The sequence below is a fragment of the Hesperophylax consimilis genome, chromosome 10 (assembly GCF_061612785.1).
Source record: "Hesperophylax consimilis isolate HC1 chromosome 10, BYU_Hcon_1.0, whole genome shotgun sequence".
Lineage (NCBI taxonomy): Eukaryota > Metazoa > Arthropoda > Insecta > Trichoptera > Limnephilidae > Hesperophylax > Hesperophylax consimilis.
The window spans coordinates 28,281,480-28,302,098 of record NC_142845.1 but is presented as its reverse complement, the minus strand read 5'-3'; the positions used below and the strand labels follow the sequence as shown (position 1 = coordinate 28,302,098).

The window sequence follows — 20,619 nt, the reverse complement described above, 5'->3', positions numbered from 1 at the left end:
GTATCTCTAACTACCGTCCTATATCACTTCTATCGGTTTTTTCAAAAGTATTTGAGACCATAATCAAAGATAGACTCCTAAAATACATATCTGCGAATAATATCCTTACACCACAACAATATGGCTTTCGGAAAAATTCTAGTACTCAATGTGCCGCCTTTGATTTTATCTCCAACCTTCAACAGTATATAGACCAGGGTGAATATGTGGCAGCCATATTTATAGATCTCAAAAAAGCCTTTGATACGGTCGATCATGAAATACTCTTAAAGAAATTGGAATATTTGGGAATTGTTGGGAAGCCCCTAAATCTCCTCCGAAGCTACTTAGATGATAGATTTTGTCTTGTTGAAGTCAAAGGTGTCTCGAGTGGCTTAGGTAAAATCACATGTGGAGTGCCACAGGGATCAATTCTTGGGCCTCTGCTTTTCTTGCTATATGTCAATGACATAACTAAATGTGGTATCTCTGGAAACCTCCAACTTTATGCGGATGACACTGTAATCTATTATCACAGTACAAGCCTGAGTGACCTGGAGTCTCAAATGAATGTAGATGTCTCAATTCTAGCTAATTGGCTGCGTATTAATAAATTGAGCCTCAATATAAAAAAAACGCACTACCTAACTTTCGGTAATAAGGATTATGTGCCCATGAATATCACACTTGGAATTGAGAAGCTCCAAAATATAGAAGTCACGAAATATTTAGGGCTATTAATAGACTCTAAACTTTCGTGGAATTCCCATGTTGAGCATGTGAAATCTAAAATATCCCCAATAACCGGCGTACTGTACCGACTCCAAGGTCTTCTCTCTACATCTCTACTACGGGCCACATACTATGTGATGATTCACTCCCATCTGAGTTATTTAGTTAGTATCTGGGGCACTATTACTAAAAAACAAATATCAGAAATACAAGTGATTCAAAATCGAGCAATAAGGAATATCTACCGTCTACCGTGGGATACACATATCAAAGATATATATTTAAAGACAAACATACTTCCTTTTACGGTTCTACCTAAATACAATATCACTTGTAGAATATTACAAATCATACATAGATCCTCACACACTAACATCAAACCAGCATTTAATTCAGACATACACCAGCACAAAACACGGTCCCAAAATCTTATACACCTAGCATCGTCTACCCACACAACAAAATTTGGTATTAACTCATTACAATATATTGCATATAGACAATACAATGCATTACCTAATGAAATAAAGCAATCAGTAACTAACAAAAAAATATTAGTTAAAACGCTTAAAGATTATTTCCTGAAAATGTTTTTAAACCAGTGAATTTTCGCTCGCTTTCATATGTTGGTTTACTATGTTTCATGTGTATAGATGTCTCTCAGTATTTCTAAAATCTCTATTCTTAACAATGTATTTTTCCTTTTTTATTTATTTTTCTTTTCCTTTTCAATATGTTGTATTTTTTTAAAAGTGTAATATCCTTGTAAAATGTATTTTATGTGTCTGTACTTCCCGTAATGAGTTTTATCTCAACTCATTGGGAATAATGTCTTACTTACCATGTTTTTTGTAATACATTATAAATAAATAAATAAAAATAAAAAATAAAATAATACTAATAAATCTAAACGAAACGAATCGGCTGCAACTGGGAATCGTACCCAGGATCTTTGTCTTACCGGAACAATGGCTTTAATCACTCGGCCATTAAGACCTGATTATTTTACATAATTTTTGACAATCCCATATCTCAATTATACAATTACCATTATTATCCTAAAGTAATTCTTATTTTTTTGGCTGCTATCCATCTTGCAAGACAGAGATTCTGGATTCCATTGCGACCGTTATCTTTTTATTTTCTGTGTCTTTTTCTGTTTTATTATGATTAAATGTAACATTAATGGGTACAACTTTATTCCAATAAATGAAATGTAAGTTCTTTATAAATTGTAACAAAGCATTACGGCTAGCACTTACTGTCCGAGTTGTACTGCGCGGGGAAGTTGTCCTGGGGCGGCGGGGGGTGCGGGGGCGGGGGCACCACGCTGCCGAGGGTGGTGCGGGCGTTCTCCGCCAGACTGTCTCCGGGGAAGCTGTCCAGCAGAGTGCGCCCCCCCACCTGACTCTGCATCGAGTTCCACTGGCACAGGGATGACTAGACAAACACACACAAATTCATAAGATATAGAAGATCATTCAATATTTGCTCAGATCAAATATATAACCAATACAAAAATTCAACAAAAAATTAAATGCTTTTAACTTCTCGTATGCCGGGCCCGCATATGTGAGTGCCATACATTATTTTCGAACTTTAAAAAACAAAAACAAAAAAAAAAATTTATGTGCGATTTTAACCCTTATGTACAAAGAATTTGTATGAAGAACAAGGTCTCAATCGCTTGCGCTATTCTCGTTATTTATCCAGCAAATACCGGAAAGACTTCAAACTTCTTAAGTTAAATTTAATAAATTTTTCTGTGGAATGTCAAAACATCAATTTTGACGAGATTTTAACGGTCGTAGTTTCACAGCGCGGTTCTATTTTAAAGTGCCAAAACGAAGTAATTCATCAATAAAACGTAAGTAATGTTTTTTTTATACATAGTTAATTGTTCACGGCATATGTTTCGGTAAATTTAAAATGCGATAACTCAATATAACTGACAAAATATTACGTCAAATGTATACGCGATGTTTTGTATTGAAAAATGTCGTTTTATTTCTAGCTATGTTGCATCATATATTGTGTTATTTGATTTGTTTTGTATCTCATTTTGCAGATAAATCAATTGAGAACATATACCACAGCCTTCGATTTGTCCATATTTAGTTAATATTTTACAAAAAATAATATTCCAATGTCCCCCGCGCTAAAAAACTGTCCGAGAAATATTTTGACGTTTCTCCATCGATATTCACGTAAATATTGCCTAATCTTATAAGCATTGTACATCATTATGCAAAGAAAACTATTGAGATTGTGTATAAAAGCCCTAGTTTCGTCAATATTTAGTTAATATTTTTTAATTAAATAAATACGACACATCGGAAACCTGCACAAATACATGTGTACTGTTTATATGTATGTGTGAGAGGCCATATTGAAATAACATTCACGCATGCTTAAAATGCACGTCAAACTGCGCGAGCAGATATCAACGTTTTTTACACATTTAAATTTTGTATGGGAGGTACAGGGTTCTTACAAAGTACATTATTTATTAGAAATATTTATTTCTAATAATATTTATTAGAAATATTATTTTTTATTTATAAAAATGGTAATAAATATCACAAAATTAGATCAGTTATATAGGGTGTGCAAAAAAGTACTAACAAACTTTTTTTTTGTTTAGGTATAAAATATTTATACGCGTATTGATGATTATATTATATAATGATATACATGATTGTTTCTATTGTTATAGAATGGAGATTCCAAGACCGTCGACGGAGGAAGACACCACAGAAGAAAGATTTTCAGTCATTGCGACAGTATGTTGTGTATTAGTAGTAGTTCTATAGTGGTTGTACGCTTCATCCTTTCCAAAATTGAAAGACATTCGTGTAACAATTAATGTTTACAGTTTCAGATTCCGGGATGGCAGGCTGACCCAAGACCATCAACATCCTCTACGCATCGGGCTCCAAATACTCAGGTAATTATAATAACACTTGGCTAACTTTTACAGCGCCATTTTTGTCTTGTATTACCTCAAGGACGCTTTACATAGCTGTATATATATTTTTTTTCTTTTCTTTCTGTCTATAGGAAACCGACCACGTCGTTGCGGAGTTCTACGGATTCACTGATAGCGAGGATGAATCCCTCGCCGGTGATGTAGAACTTCCGTCAATGGTGGATATGGATGTTCCTGAGGATGAGTTGGAGCCTTTGGAGGAGGGGGAGGAGGAGAATCCAGAGGAGCAGACCTTCACCTGGTCCGAGGATTTCTCCACCTTCACGGGTCAGCGTGAGCATTTTGCCATCCTTCAGCCTGGCCCATCACCCGACGTGTTCCCTGGTTTTGGTTATTTGTTGAATGTGTATTATCATTTGTTACTTGGATTTTGTTATCTGTGATTGTAATTTGGTACTGTTTGTTGTTATTTATGGTTTTAATTATTTATTGAATGGGTGTATTTGTGCATTATTTGAATTAAAATGTTTACTGAAACAAGTGCATTGTGCATCTTTGCATTGTTTGAATTTTCGTTTCCATTCATTGTATCTTCCACTTTTGAGGAGGACAGAAACAGTGTCTAAAAATTTGAATATTATAATAATAAATTTATGTATGTGAAAAATGATTTTTTTCGCAGTCTCTCGACCAAAGATTAAAAAAACGTGTTTCATGTACCTGTTCTAAAACTGAAATAAATATGATGATTTTTTTTTTCTTATTTATTTTGAACCACACAGTATCTGAATTTAAAAAAAACGTATTTAAATAAATAAATAAATATTAACCCATTGGCCTCCGAATTGTGTACCGAAGTTTTAAATCTGCAGTGGTGTACTAAATCTTACCTAACTTTTAAACTAAACATGCAAACGAAACAATTTTTTTAAATTTACTCGTTCATTGAATTAAGGTATGCAAAAAATATATGCAGTTTTAAAAAAAATAATAATAATATGATTAAACGAGGATATAAAAATATTTTTTTTATAAAAACCATTTTTTTTCTTCTTTTTTTATAATTGGATTAAGAAAAGTTTTACATTAATCATACTTATGACCATAATATATTTTATTTCAATTTGAGCTGATGTTAGCCGCCCACCACGCATTTTACGAACAAGCTTGTCAATTCCCGAACCACACGCTATTTTAAAAAAAATTCAATGACGCTGAAATATAACAAAATTTCAATCGTAAATATCAGGAAAAAACTGTACCAACGGAGTCCTGCCAATTACTACGAAATGAATGCTTTATTATCTACAGAGCGATTGGCATTTAAAATTTTAAACACAGATGTCAATAATGTATCCCTTTTTCGTTTTTAAGCCGACGACACCAGACCCGCCGGGACGGCGTCGTTTGAGGCCAATGGGTTAATAAAAAAATATTAGCAAATTTTATTTTTATTCCTAGAGTCATGATTTTTTTGTCACCCTGTTCTTTAAAAACACATCTGTACACGGATGCCGGCGGCCATTTATAGCGGGCGAATTGACAACAATGCAGAAACGTCGCGAATTTTTATAAGGTAACCTCTTACTTCTTTCATTATTTTTTATATAAATTGATTGTGGAAATAATAGATTTGAGGTATCATCAGAAAGATAGTTTTATCTATATTATTTTAATGTAATTTTTATAATATTTCACCCAAGAAAAGTGATGAAAATTAGCTTTGTAAGTTTATCGTAGAAATGTCAAAATTTTTACGTCCCAATGAATATTTTTATTTTTAGCATTATTTATTTACAGGTTTCTTGTACAAAATAATATTATTAGTAACAACAGTTGTATAAACTACCGAAATCTGGAAGAATTGTTATCATATACTTATAAAATACGACACAAAAAAATTTTAAGTGGACACTTGACGTTTGATTTTTTTTTTGAATAAATGAAAATATTTTACATTTTCAAAGAAGTGTCAATGGCATTACTTCTTCGAAAAACCTTTGGATTATTTTTTTTCACGAGGGGTGTCTATTCAGGTTTGTGTAGAAATAAAAAAATCAGTTAATTTTCTTATGAATATATTTTTTTACATTTGTTTGCCGAATGGGAAAATTTTTACACATTTTTTTTGTTAAAGTTAGCTATTCTGGGAAAACTTGTAACAATATTATCATGTAATATATATGAATAATAAGATACATTATCTGATAAACAGAAAACAATCGCTAAATAAACAATTTCTTTGTTTTTAAACGGATGTTTGACCAAAAGGCAGGAGAGTAATATGCGCGCGGTTTTTTTCAAAAAAGCTTGGAATTTCCTGGCATACAACAGGTTAAAGATGCGCAGCCGAAGTGTTTGGTATTTTCACCAAAATACAAAGACCACAGGCTAATCGTCGCTCTAGTTCATTTTTATCCAACAGACCAAAACATAAATCGGGAGAAACAGCGCTTCAAAGATTTTTTTATGAAAAACGCATATCCAATGAAATTAGCTCATTCTAAGCATACTAAAAGGATTTAAAGTGATAGAAATTATTATTAAATGCAGAAAACACGTTTTTAATTTGGATGTAAGACAAATTGTTGGATAAACACGCTCGGAAAGTTGTTTAATTTTGGTGGACTTAAGACAAACTGCGTCTTAAAAACACATAATTTTTTTTTTTTGTTTCACAACTAACTAACTAACGATCACGCCGTTTCCTAGCAGGGGTAGGCAGAGAGGACGGACCGCCAAGCAACTCGGTCTTGGCAGACACTTCTTGCCTCATTCACATTCATACATACTCTTCTATTCTTCTGACTCTTGACATGGCCCGACTCGAGTATCTGATTCACTTGATCGTGCCATGTCTTCCTTGGGCGTCCCCGACTTCTGCTACCATTAGCATTTGCATCATATATCCTCCTTACACTCCTATCTTCGCTCATTCGCTCTATCATCCCGACATGCCCAAACCATCTAAGCGTCCCTTTCTTAATCTTACTCATTACGCTTACATCAGCCTTGCACTCTTTGCGGATCTCCACATTCCTCACACGATCAAACATGGTTTTACCACACATACGCCTCAGGGATCTCATTTCAACAGCATTCAATCTACTTTCCTCCTTTCTTTGCCAGTGCCATGCCTCACTTCCATACATCAGGGTAGGTACCAGCACTCCATTGTGGACTGCTAACTTCGCTTCTTTGGACAGTTTTTTGTTAGCACCACCTGCATTCAGTCCTCCATTAACGGAGTTATAAATAAATATATGTATAGTAAAAATAAATGCTTTCTGAGAACAACTGCATACTTAACTCAATTTCGCCAGAAATGGTCTGTTGGACAAAAACGAACTAGAGGGACGTAATGTAGCATCTACCACCAGCGCATAGAAAATTCAGTTATTATGTGTCTTACCTGAGTCCGCTCCTCCAGCTCCAAGTCGGCGGCCGCCTCCAGCAGATAGAGTGCAAGGGCCAGCAGGTGCTCCGGAGGCGGGCGGCGCCGGTGTGCGGCGCGGTGCAGCACGGCAAGCAGCGCAGCATGCAGGCGGCCACAGCGCACGAGACGACGCGGATCCAGCGCGCCTGGGGGCGGGGGGCCCGCCTGGCGCAGCGGTGGCCACAGCGCCCCGGTCTTGCAAGAGGACAGCTGGCCGGAGGATTTCACACTGGAATGACGGTTGATGTTGTCAAAATATTGTCAATGCATATTGAAGCCTTTTTGGTCTTAAGTGACTATTTAAAAATTCTTAAAACAGAAAAGGTTGATACTCTTCTCATTTCTGAGGAACCAGAGCTTTTTTGAATCAGTTTCTTTTGGAAACTTTTATCACAAAGAGATTGTAATAGAGATGGTTGTGTTAGAAATTAGGTTATTTTCCTACAGAATCTCACTCTTTCACTTCCCAATGCATTTTTTTTAACTTCCGATTTAGTTGTCCGGGTTAAATCTTCCCAAAGGAAAAACTTAACCCTTCCACTCACTTTTCCACAAATGATCATCTAGTCCAGGGGTCTCCAAACTTTTCAGCCGGAGGGCCACATTGACTACTCCAGTGAGTTCGGAGGGCCAAAACCGTTTTAATTTCTAGACACCCATATTTTCTGTCCTAGGGTGGGGGGGGGTAGACAATAGAATTTTCAGGGATGAAAATATAGCTTAAGATAACGTAGCTTTGAAGATAATTTTTGATACTCGTTTCTCAGACCTTGATATCATTGCGAATCAAATAAAGATTTTTCAAAAAAATCCTCTTGATATATTCGCGCGATACTTGTGGACGCAATGTATTGGTGCCAAGTACCTCGCCAACAAGCATATTTATTTATTCGCACGAAAAAATTCGCGGAGTTTTCGCCCCTTCTGAGCAAGGTCTTAGCCATTAGCTGTCGCGGGTCCTTGATGACACTGGTCATAAGATGTCGCGGGCCGGATGGAAGACACTGGCGGGCCGGATACGGCCCGCGGGCCGTAGTTTGGAGACCCCTGATCTAGTCAATCAACATCATGTAAATGCATTATATAAGCAAAATAAAATACAAAACAATACAAGAACAACACGTCAACTCACCAGAGATCAAATGGGAAAATAATTCACCGACTCCAGATATTTTCATATCAAGTTATGTACATATTTATTTTAAAAGAAAGAAATATTTCCATATTGTCAATATTTCAAAAACTCATATTATCATCATTGGAAAATGTTGCTTGTGCAACTATGGAAAACATAGCGAGCAGAGGAACTGAATCAACCATACCTGGATGGGAACCTGACGTATTCGTCTACTCGGCTAATAACTGGTCTATTGATTGAATAAATAATATATATATAATAAAGCTTTAAAAAGTCAAATAGAAACTTACTATGCGCTGAACCTGTCCATGGAACTCTGGAAGTCTCTCCGGTGGACGGCCCTCTGCAGGACGTGGAGCGGGTCATAGTGGGTGCTCCACACAGCGGCCTTAGGAGCAAACTGCCCCTGCTCCAGAGTCTCGGAGCCCCGCGGCGGGGCCTTGTAATACGACAGCTACAGAATACAAACAGATACAGAATTAATGAAAAGTATATTTTAGCGGATATAGAGTACACCCTGTTTGTTCTCCTCAATTTACACCAATTCTCATTCGAGTCACATATTCTCCTTACACTCCTTTCTTCATTCATTAGCTCTACATGCGCAAGCTCTCTCTCTCATAATGGACTCTAAGCAAAATAATACGATAAGTTAACAAACCTCTGTGAGCACAGTCTCAAAATTCCTAGTGTGTGCATTCCCCGATCGCTCCGGCATTAATTCCAGCAGCTGGCTGTGGGTCTTGTCCCCGGTTGCGAGCAGCGTGGACACCTCGAGGCGGGACTGCGTCAGCTCGTCGTGGCCAAGGTTGGTGCGTGACGACACCAGGGTGGCCAGCAGCGTGAGGACGCCTTCCAGCATGGCGTCCTGCTCTTGCTCCCGAACCACTGGGAGTTTGAGGAGGCTGAGCCATTCCGATACGCCGAACCTGGGAAAGTAAAGATGGATTTTTGAACACAAATTTAGTTTACTGAAGAGAAGATCTATGACGCAAGTAGTGTGTGCAGACAGACTTTTTTGTTTTCCATCCTCATCGAAGCTCCATAAGATTCAGATGGATACCATGGGACTGCATGTTTTGACACAATGTAGGGTGGTGTTTTGGAGAAACTTTATGAATCACCCATTGTCACATATACTACTTCCGTGTTCGTACCGAGTAGATGAGGTTAAGAGGTAACGTGGCTTTTAGTTCTTACGTGTTAATGCAGATGTCGAGGAACTGGTGCGTGGGCAGATGCGAGGCACACACCTGCAGGAAGTAGATGTCCATGTCCACCATGGAGTTACAGAAATTGGCCTGGATGTAGGTCATGGCCTGGCCCTTGATCTGCAGCCCGTTGCGCACCCAGATGCCACTCAGGATCTCATAGAAGAGGCTCTGCAAAAGAGATTTCATTGACATTTTAGTTTCTGATAAAACAAACAGACACCTTAGAAGCATTAAATATAACTATTGCAACATTTTGCATTTTGCCTTTGAAACAATAGACAGGAAAATGTGTCGAAAAATTCCCTCAATTCCATTTTAAGAGCTTATTATTATTATTGGACAATTTGATATTATATTTATTAATGTGAATTGTTCTTTCTTGGTAAAAGGATCATTTCATCATATTGTAGTCCTCGATCATAGCTTAATTCTGAGCAAAAGGGCTTGTTATAATCATTTAGATCCTTAAACTTAGAAAGGAATATCGTACACAAGGAAAGCTACCAAATTCCTCTTGCCGTTGGTATGATTTGATCTGGTAACCACGTAAAACAGAATGTGATACAAGAATAGTTAGGTTTGTTTCTTATTCTTCTTCAATGTTTTGTTTTATCATGGAACTGATTTGGCAAAGAAATGTGTGTGTAACCAACCTGGACCCTTAGCGGATGCATCATGAGCAGCAGAAGGGTGTCTGTATCCGGCAGCAGCTCACTGACAGACACCCCCATGTGTCGGACCGCCTGGCCAATGAAGGCGGCCAGGTAACGGTGAAGGGGGAAGTGGAAGGATGCCCTCATCACCTCCCACTAGAATAGAATAGATGATGAATTAGATAACACAGAATAATTGTAACAATACATTGAGTCATCATCACGCCGCTACATCCCAGGGCGAGATTTGACCTCCTCCACAAAATGATCCCCGCTGAACATTGCCATTCGCCTCTAATAATCAGTCCTTCAATGCTTTAGCCTACTTCAATACTCTTTCACGCAATCAGTCCACTTTTTTGAATTAAACAAAATTTAACAATTACTTTACTTCATTGAAAGCAACAAATATATTCAGAAAAGAGACATGAGTCCATTTTTCATATTTTAATGTTCCACATTTAAAATGCCGAAGTTATTGTGACACCATAAGGTGCAGAAATTCTATTTGCTTTAACTCTCCCGCACCAGAGAGGGATAATATTGCCGCTGTAACTAAAAACACAGTGTCTTCCTCGGGAGTTTCAAGGAAGACGCTGTGTTTTTAGTTACCGCGACAGAATAAACATCCCACAAATGAAAGTTTTGTGTGATATCTATACTGTTTTTTACATCACGTACACTATAATTTAGGTTATCCTAGAAAAACTATTCGGTAATCGATCCATATTAAAAAAAAAAAAATTTCTTTACAATTTTTTAAGATATTTTAAGCCCCGTACCAATAAACACGTTTTAAATTTTGAACAACTGATGGTTTCAAAATTTCAAACACATTTATTAGTAAGGCACATTTTTTAAATTCCCTACCCGAAAGGGCTACAATAATACATAAATATTTTTTACCATTTTGCATTAACAAATATTTACTGTGCTGGGTAAAGATGGGGAATGTTCGGTCAAAATCAAAATGGTAGGTATCAAAAATGATTGTAACTAATATCTGAGTGTTACTAGAAAGGGCAAAAGGATATTAAGAGATGATCGCACCGCGATATATGGGGGACCCTAGTGATCCCCTTTCGAGTGATTTACCTTTACCTTTACCTTTAGGTACATAAAGGTTAAGACCCCATTTAGCTCAGGGCCGGGCCTGCTTGAAATAGCATCCTTGAAGTCAGAATGATGAATATTAACCAGTCGAAGCTGAGTCCCGCACCGGTGCGGGAATCTCCAACATGGTGAGAGACCGATGCTCGGTATTTTATAAGCGGGCTTCCAACTATTGTACCCGCTGAATGTTGGGCGAGGTGAAGTTGATGTCCTGCAGCCAGGAGCGCAAGTAGTGCAGGCAGCAGTGGATGAGCTTGCGGGCCAATGGGGCGTGCTCGGGTCCCGTCAGGTGGGAGATGATGGACCACATGGGGTAGGCCGATGCCTCCAGTTCGCACGAGAACGCCGCATAGTACGAAGACGGCTCAAACTCCACATGGCTGCCCAGTTCACGCTCGTTCACGTTCATACCTATAAATTACATAATAATCTGAGTTTTGTACACATGGATGACATAGAAACATCACGTGATCTGTATAGTGACAGTGTTATTAGCGCAAGCGATTCTGATTTTGTTCTATCTAGAGTTTAAAGCATAAAGGTTAAATTTGCATCGCAAATAATTCCATTGTGGATGGTACTAGAACGGGTCTCCGAAGCACCATCGGCACTACACAGGACACAATTACAGAATATTTTTTTACATCAAGTTTGGTCTCTAAGGACTTTTCAAATTCATTATAGATATAATTAAGCAAAACTAATAAGATTATAACGGCGTTTGCCCGCTTACCCTGTAGCATGGAGAGGAACTGAAACCACATATTGATGAGCGTGTCGTCGCGGAGGAAGACGAGTGCCACGCTGCGGTGCGACAAGACGTTGTTGAAGTCCGACACCAGCGGCCAGTAGCAGTGCTCCTTCATCACGCGGCGGGCGCAGTCGATCACGCTGTGGCGATTGTTGTACTGGTCTGGAAAGGTTAACAACAGTTAAAGGTTAAACTTTAATGGCAGTCTGTACCAAAATCTGTACGCTGTACTAGAATAAGTTGCATGAATTTTGTTTGTTTTCAGAATCGTAACAGTACTTTATAACAAGTCCTTGATTGAGCTGCAACAAAGTCCTTGATTGAGCCTAAGGTAAGTCTTGGACATTTTGTGTACTGAATAAATCGAAAACTTGTTGCAGGTGGGATTGATTGTATGCTCATATTCATCAAATTAAAACACTTATTGGTTAACAACAACTTTCGTATTATGTACATTATATGTATTGTTTTATTAATACCTAATGAAATTTCTGAACAAAGTAGTAACGGACCAAAACTAAATTTCAGCCGAAACCAAATTTGGACTTGTTAAAAAACACTCTATACCCCAAAATCGACATTTTCATTGTTAACTTGTAAGAGTTCATTATAGATAGGTGTTAAATCCATCAATATAACAAGTAAATTGGTTTAGTTTCAGTGCTTTTTGGTTCGTTGTTATGTAACAGTTGTTCAATGTACGCTATAGATATAGGTTTCGGCTAATTTTTGGCCTAACTCGTTAGTTGGCCGAAACTGGCTGAAACCGAAACTTCAATCGGTACTGAAACAAAGCTGGTGAATGTTACTGATTTATAAGTTGGGAGAAAAGAGATGGAACGAGTTAGTGCATTTGTTTCTACACAGAGTAAAACTGGACAATCTACTTTAAAAGTGTGCAGCCAAAAAAAGGTGCTAAACAGAAATTAATATTGGTTAAATAATAAGACAAAAAAATCAAAGTTTCACAAACCGTGTAGCGTGTTCCGCACCAGTATCTTAGTCATCATGAGTTTCAGCGAGATGACCATCACGTGCAGCAGGGACAGCTGGTTGACCATGCGCAGGGCCAGCGCCTCGTTGGAGAATAGCTGCACCGACATGTGTACCACTCGGTTGCTGAGCATGTCCGGGTCAGAGGACATCTCCAGCACCAGCGGTATGCGGGCGTAATGCATCACAAATGTGCGCGTCAGGTGTTCCTGGAACATTTAATAACTATCAGTAACCTTGATAGAAGAAGTCGGGGATGCCCGAGTCAATTGAATCAAGTGAATCAAATATTTGAATCGGGTCATGTCGAGATTCAGAATAACAGAAGATTTTAGTTGAAAGAGATGATGTAATATCTCACTTTATCTAACACGAATGAAAACCCTATGACTATGAAAGAAGGGATTAGAAAGGACTACGCTATATGTAAGTCTGAATGATGGCCATTGAAGGCTGTTGTAATATCATCCAAAATTAATTTAAATACATAAAACATAACAAATTATCTGTTTGAAGAGGTTTAGTAGAACTCATACTAAAAAATATATTACGCAAGTGCATACCTTATAATCCTGGTCAGGTAACATATTGAGCAAAAAGCAGACAACGTTCTGAGGAAATTCATATTTAAATGTCCAGAAGATGAATTCTTCCAGTAGAGTAGTGTGCGTTATCTTCATGCCCAGTGCTGGAAGGTGCTTGTACCTACAAAACCAAACAAAGACACATTACATACTTAGACGAGTCCAAAACAATTCTAATAATTATGACAGTTATTATAGATATTATGTACTTTTACGTTATCTTAATGGTTACATAAAACAAATAGCTTTGTAAGGTACAATTTAATTGGGTTGGTATGGGCCATATTATAATATTATGTATACAGGGTGTATCGGCACGTACCCGACAAACTTTAACCAGCTATTCCTTAGCATATTTGGAGTAAAAAATCTTATGTGCACTTTGCTGTCCGGTAACGTTTTTTTTTAATAAAAAATTTATTATTCATATTTTCACCACATGTCACCACTGTTTTATCCTTTGATAAAGTTTGAAAACCCATCTGGCAAATATTTTATTCGAATTCCGTTGAATAATGCACGTGTGTACCTATATTGGCGCACGTTTACAGTCACAACGAAATAGCACGGCACCATTCGCCTCATTTTTAACTATTATTATTTAGTGTGTGCGAAAGAGCGAAGACGCTTTTTGACACACTTGCTTATAACAGCTGTTTAACACGAAACGCAATGCCAATGACAGTGATGTAGTGTGGAAATTTTAAATTTTTTTGTTTTTAATTGAAAAAAAAATGCTACCGGACAGCAAAGTGCCCATAACATTTTTTACTCCAAATGTGCTAAGGAATAGCTGGTTAAAGTTTGTCGGGTTAGTGCCGATACACCCTGTATAGAGAGGAACAGTTTGTGGGTAAAATATTATGTAACACCTCAAAAGAGTGCCTGAAGAGAAGTGTGTGCCAAGACAGAGTTCTGTGGTAGTCCGTCCTCTCTGCCTACCCCTTCAGTAAACGGCGTGATAGTTAGTTAGGAAGATAATATTGATAGCTCAGAAAGAAGCCAAATAGAAAATATTGAAGGGAAAGGACAGGGACCTACACCTCAAAAAACGGTACACCAGAGCCTACGTAACAATTTAATTAGTGTATTTAAGTCATATCATAGCATATAGGGAATAACTACAGCTTAGACATTTAGGAAATTCATGAATAAATAAAACAAAAGTGGACCAAGATCAAATCCTTGGAGAACACCGGAATTAGCTAAATTTGTACTTCTTGAGCCAAAGTTGCGGACAGCCTTTGATTGTCAGGTGGTCCATCATCAGGTCAGATGTGTAGAGTGTAAAGTAAGACAATTTATTACAGCAGCAAATTGACAAGAACAGGTTCATAGTAACTTTAAAGTGGAAAAATACGGGCTGGTGATGTGTGATACGGGAAGAAGGGTGAAGAATGGTACTTACTCAGGGGGTGGATCAGGGGCGGGGAAGGACTTGACGGCCACCTCGTATATCAGGTGCGACATGGCCATGTAGGTCCCGTACTCAGTCTCGGGGAATGGGGGCTCCACCATATTTCTGTACATCTGCAACAACAAACAAACAAGCAAATCAGTCACTACAAATGCAGGACTGCTAGTCAATAGCACGAAACAAGTCTTTACAAGGAATACAAAGAGAAGTGTTGCCATCTATCATCTAAGATACCATAAGTGATGGTACAATTAGTCATCGTTACAGAATCAAGGGTCAATATTCTAGGAGGTGCAGACGACTGAAATCAACAGAAGGCAGCTATGCAGCTGTGATTTGTACAGCGCCAACAGTTGTGTACTTTAATAGTATCTGTGAGCTCTGTTCAATACGCCCAGCATTTGAAAGACTAACTCCTACTTTGTGCTGTGGAGTCATTTAAGATCACACCGGTTTTATCGCATGGAAGGCCTGTTGGAATGATTCCTGTGAAGCAAAACTGAATCGTACACTTTAGGCAGGTCATTTCAAGAGTCGGAATAATAAATCAGACAGGACAGATGATGTTTCATCCTTTCTGCCAGTCAGGCTTTCCACCATACACAAGAGAAGTAAAACTTGTTATATTTACCAGAGGGTTAATGAGAGCTTTGGTCATGGCTTTTCTCATCAGCTCTCCCATATTGTTGAACTCCATCAGCATGGATACGTAACCCTCGCACTCCTGCACCGTCCTTCTGTAAGTGTCCGAATTGAACTCCGAACCCCAGCTAGAAGCAAAACATTACAGACAATCATATAGCAAACATTATAAAACTAAAGAAAGTTCGAGAGTTCTTCGTCATCTAATTAATCCATTTGAGAAACAATTATTCTAAAAATTATTATTTTTTTTTTTAATAAATTATTGTTATTTTTTTTATAAAATATTGCTGAAGTCAGCAATTAGACATAACACACTCAATGAGGACTGAACATACTCAATGTATTGGAAATTCAATACGGGTTCATTCTACAACATAAAACTAAGCTACTACACTGAAATTGATCGATTATTTTCAAACTAAAAATAAAATATTAAATAATGTGTACGCAAATCACCCGCTAGATTGCTACAAGTCAAAATTCCATCAGTGTAGCGCAAGAAGTTATTAAACCGCAGGAGCCAGCAACAGTATTCAAGAAATAAAAATACATTTTTCTTAAGGCCAACATGTAGACCAGTCTTTCTCAAAGTGGGTGATAACGCCCCCTTGAAAGAAAATTAGGGGGCGTTAAGGAAATCTAGAGGGGAGCCGGCAGACAAATTCTATCTATTAAAATCTAATGTTGCTAACTAAAAAGAGAAATTTTACTTAACGAAAGTTACTGAACGCAGCGACTTACGGCTGTTTTTAAGTGAAGTCGTCGAAATGCATCAGATTCATCCTTCACATTAGATAAGTTTTAAATTCAAAGCCTTCTTTTAATGTTAATAAAAATACTTGTAAATATGGTTTTAAGTATAAATTTTATTTAATCTAAGAATTTTGTTTTAGTATAAATTTTATTTAATCTCATTGAAACATTCTTTGATCTCAGAAATAGGATATGGGTCACACCCTATTTATTCTATCCTTATAAAAATGCATGTTTAAGAATTATAATTCCAAAAACTGTTTTTAAGATACGCAACAGATGGTAAAAAGGTAAGTAAAAAAAAAAAAAAAATATGGGGGCACAAGATTTTTTCTATCTCAAAGTGGGCGGTGGTCGAAATATGTTTGAAAACCTATGATGTAGACAATATCATACTTGATAAAGTGCCATTTTGATTTTTGTATGTAATAACCCCAGTAGAAGTAATATCCAAAGACAAAATGAATTTCTTTTTTTTTTTGGTAAACTAATGTTTTAAGACAAGGTTTTCTTATGCATAGCACAAAGGGTAACAATTATTTTACAAGCAATAATTATAACTGAAGTTTGACATATAGTCAAAAGTCCGGACTTTGAAGCTTTGTATCTTTAGTATGTACATGAATGAACAAATGTGAATTAAAATTTTGATAGAGTATGTATAATATATTATAATAATGTTATCTAGTATTGAAACCTTAGCAGAATTATAAAAAGATTTGTCTAAAAATACTGCGTTAATTTATTTTAATACCTAACCATATTTTTTTGAGATTTGGCATTTTTGCTGGGTGTTCTTTAACCTTTTCAATGCAATTTATCCCATCACAAAGATCGTTTTCACACAATGCTATGTGTTTTAGAGAAACTTTTTGGATTTCATATGCGACATCTGCATACGAAGATAGCCGCCAACAGATTGCATATTATGCGACAGGTCAAAAGGTATATGCACTATTATTATTACTATGCATTTAATGTAGTAACGGGAGTGTGAAATAAGGTCTAAGCAAGTTGATAGTAAAAATAATAACATAACATTTATATAGCACAATTTTGTGTTACTTTGGTTCAAAATAGCTCATTTAAAAACCTAGAAAGAAAAATAAAAACTCCTTTAAAGTACTGACGTAGACATAGATAAAATTTTTGCGAGATAATGGACAAAAAAAAAACCTTTGGATTTATTGGGACTTTGAGATGAGATTTGCAGCTTACCTATTTTCCCTAAAGTGCTGCAGCAACCTCAGTATGACCCGAGGCATCATGGCTTCTGCCACACACATCAGGTCGGAGGGTGCGGGGCTCTTATTGGCGCAGTTGTTGATGCCGTGGTTGCTGCAAAATCTGAAAACCAAATTTACTTTCAAACAGACGCAGATGATAGACGGGTGGATGGAGCAAATGGTACTGAAAAAAAGACAACAGACAAAGCCCTTTTTAGGGGCTTCAAAATTATGTCCTGTGTGTGCGAACCGTATCTAATTTTCTCTAATAAACAATAAAAAGTGTTAATCTCAAGTATACCAGGTAATTATGGTACAGTATATTATGTGCCTGTATGAAATATAAATAAATAAGAATAAAAACATATGTAGGTACATTTGAATCCTATAATTTCTATAAGTACCCGCTATATCCGATTTTTTTTACAAAATGATCTGAGTATGACATCTTGTTCACATTTTTGCGAGCAACAAGAGGAGCCTAAAATTGAATTTCAAAACCCTCCTTATCACGACCAAAAACCATGTTAAAACTGTGAGTGAGAAACCAAATCCGCTATATCATACAGAAAGTTACTATCAAAACGCGCTATATCGGATTCAACCAATCACAAGCAGTTATTTTGTCAAAATACAATATGGCCGCCGCTCTGACGCCACGCTCGTGTCAAAATGATCTACGCGTGTGTTTCTAAACCCGCCATGTCGGCTCAGTTGACTTTCAAAAGCCTCTATATCACGAAATGAGTATCAAAATCCGCTTTATCCATTTTATTTATCGAAATTACTTAATTATTGCTAGACATATATAGAAAAATAAATGCTTTTCGAAATTTTATTACTCCAATTCATTATATAAAAAATTGTAATGCAATTACTTATGTACGCTAGAGATGTGACAGTTTTTTGCGGTTTTCTCCAAATCAATGAAAGTTGATATAGCGGGTATAGAAATTACACGACTCATTTGTAGAAATGTATTATATATTTGTAAAGCTTTCTTGAGGTGATTTTGCACAAGAACAATGCTATACAAATCATCCAAATATTATTATTAATTGTTTTTATTGAATAACTAATTTAATTACTTCAACTTTCAATTTTATTTATTAATTTAATTACTTTAAGGCGAAGCTTAATGTCAAATTACTATTTTGATTAATCTTTATAACGAATTGGTGTACATTATGAATACAAAAAAATATGCTTTGGATAAATTGAAGGTTTTTCTATCGTTTCGCTTGAGTAGAATACAATAAAAAAATAAATTACTCAATAAAAAATATAAATGTAAACTACTAAAAAAAATATTTTTCAATAGAAATGTGTGAACACGTGAAGGAAATAACTTTAAAAAAATACAGTATTATAGCTAAGATTATCTGTGACAGTTTCACTTGATTAACTTTTTTGATTACTTTACTTTAAATAAATTTCAACATATTACAATATTACATATAACTTTGGTAAAATAATATACTCTTACCAAAAGACTGTCAAAGTAATTACATTTTTTTTAAATATATTAAGAATTATTTTATTGGGATAAGTCCTAAAAATCTACATATTTGGGTGAAATAATATTACGCTCTTACCTAACGATTGTCAAAGTAAATACACCAAAACTCTCTTAATTCGCGAAAACCTTACAGGTGGGATAAATTGAGTCATTTTCATTTCAAGGGACACAAAAAACAAAACTTTTTAAGCAAGTACAATTTATTATACACTTTCATTAGGAAAAAATCTCTTTATAAACAATATTATCCGTATACCAATCAGTCAGAATTTGTATAAATAACGATGACTGCGCTCAAACTGTCCATAAGAAAATACTGGTTCAGGAAGTAACAGTCCACCCCGTTCAAAAGTTTGTCCTTGAGATTTATTTAATTTAATTTGACTGGAAAGTGTTTCCTGCACATATTGAATTATATTGTAACATCCGACAAAGTGTTTTAAATTCTAGGAATGAAATATACTGTACCTTTTCTGTTCCCTGTAATGATTTTGGCTTGAATTAAGTTACAGCTGAAATTTTTATAGCACCGCTTTTGTGAGATATCACCTCAGGGGCGCTTTCCGTTGAAGTACATCCTCATTGATTGCATAAACATGACTATTTTTAGGGCACAATATGGTACGTTGACTCAACCCTAAGGCATCAGCAGTTGTATGTGTCTCACCGTATATATAGTGAATCTTGACAAATATTTACATTGGGAATAAGCACAGATGACTCTAATGTTCCTTCTACAAAAGGAAGTTTGCCATCTTCCAAGTCCAAAAGCCATTTAGAAAATATATTTTCACTTTCTAAAGCTCTGACATTTGTTTTTAATTGAAAAGTTTTGAAATGGTACCAAAGTGTGCTGCTTTTATGCAAGCGGCAATTAATTGTCCTCGTGAAGCACGTCGACACACTGGAAGGATCTGACGAAAGTCTCCGCCCAAAACAATAACTTTGTTACCAAAGACAGAATCACTTCCCATGATATCACGTATAGTACGCTCAATTACTTCTAAAGCTACACCTGTCATCGGTGCTTCATCCCATATTATAATATCTGCTTCCGTTATAATTTTCCGATTCTTTGATGTGACCTTACATGTTGTATTGTCCTGTAAATTGAGGGGTAAATTAAAAGCAGTATGACACGTTACCCCACCTGGAAGCAAGAGTGCTGCAATGCCTGTCCAAGCGACTGATAAAACTCTTTTACCTTTTCGTCTTAGAGTGTGAATTAAAGTTTAGTAAAGGTATGTTTTCCCTGTTTCGCCTGGGCCATCAATGAAGAAAAATTTATTGTCATCATTTTCATGTGAAAAAAACTTATTCAAAATAGAATTATATGCTTGAAGTTGTACGTCATTGAGTTTGGCAGCCATCAATTCACCTAAAGTGTTTTCAGAAATTACATTAAAATCAGATACTTGTCCAAAACTGCAACTTTCATCAGGTTCAGGTAAGCCCTGCATTCTGCAAGATGAATTCTCCTTCATGAGAATATCCTGTATGTTTAAAAGACAAAGATTAATAGCTGTTTCTTCAGCAA

The 20,619-nt window shown here is 36.4% G+C and overlaps 1 protein-coding gene across 2 annotated transcripts in view; it reads right to left on the bottom strand.

Moving 5' to 3' along the window:
* Positions 1-20,619, bottom strand: part of Ubr3 (Ubr3 ubiquitin ligase) — a 146,336-nt gene that overhangs the window by 27,382 nt on the left and 98,335 nt on the right. For both annotated transcript variants that reach the window (XM_089636807.1, XM_089636808.1), the window contains exons 3-15: positions 17,556-17,684; positions 15,571-15,709; positions 14,931-15,052; positions 13,502-13,643; positions 12,919-13,147; positions 11,928-12,107; positions 11,373-11,605; positions 10,082-10,237; positions 9,415-9,596; positions 8,876-9,143; positions 8,505-8,668; positions 7,053-7,305; positions 1,974-2,151 (exon numbers count right to left, since the gene is read on the bottom strand). In XM_089636807.1, the coding sequence (XP_089492933.1) occupies positions 1,974-2,151; positions 7,053-7,305; positions 8,505-8,668; positions 8,876-9,143; positions 9,415-9,596; positions 10,082-10,237; positions 11,373-11,605; positions 11,928-12,107; positions 12,919-13,147; positions 13,502-13,643; positions 14,931-15,052; positions 15,571-15,709; positions 17,556-17,684 (2,375 nt within the window). The remainder of the gene's footprint in view (positions 1-1,973; positions 2,152-7,052; positions 7,306-8,504; positions 8,669-8,875; positions 9,144-9,414; positions 9,597-10,081; positions 10,238-11,372; positions 11,606-11,927; positions 12,108-12,918; positions 13,148-13,501; positions 13,644-14,930; positions 15,053-15,570; positions 15,710-17,555; positions 17,685-20,619) is intronic.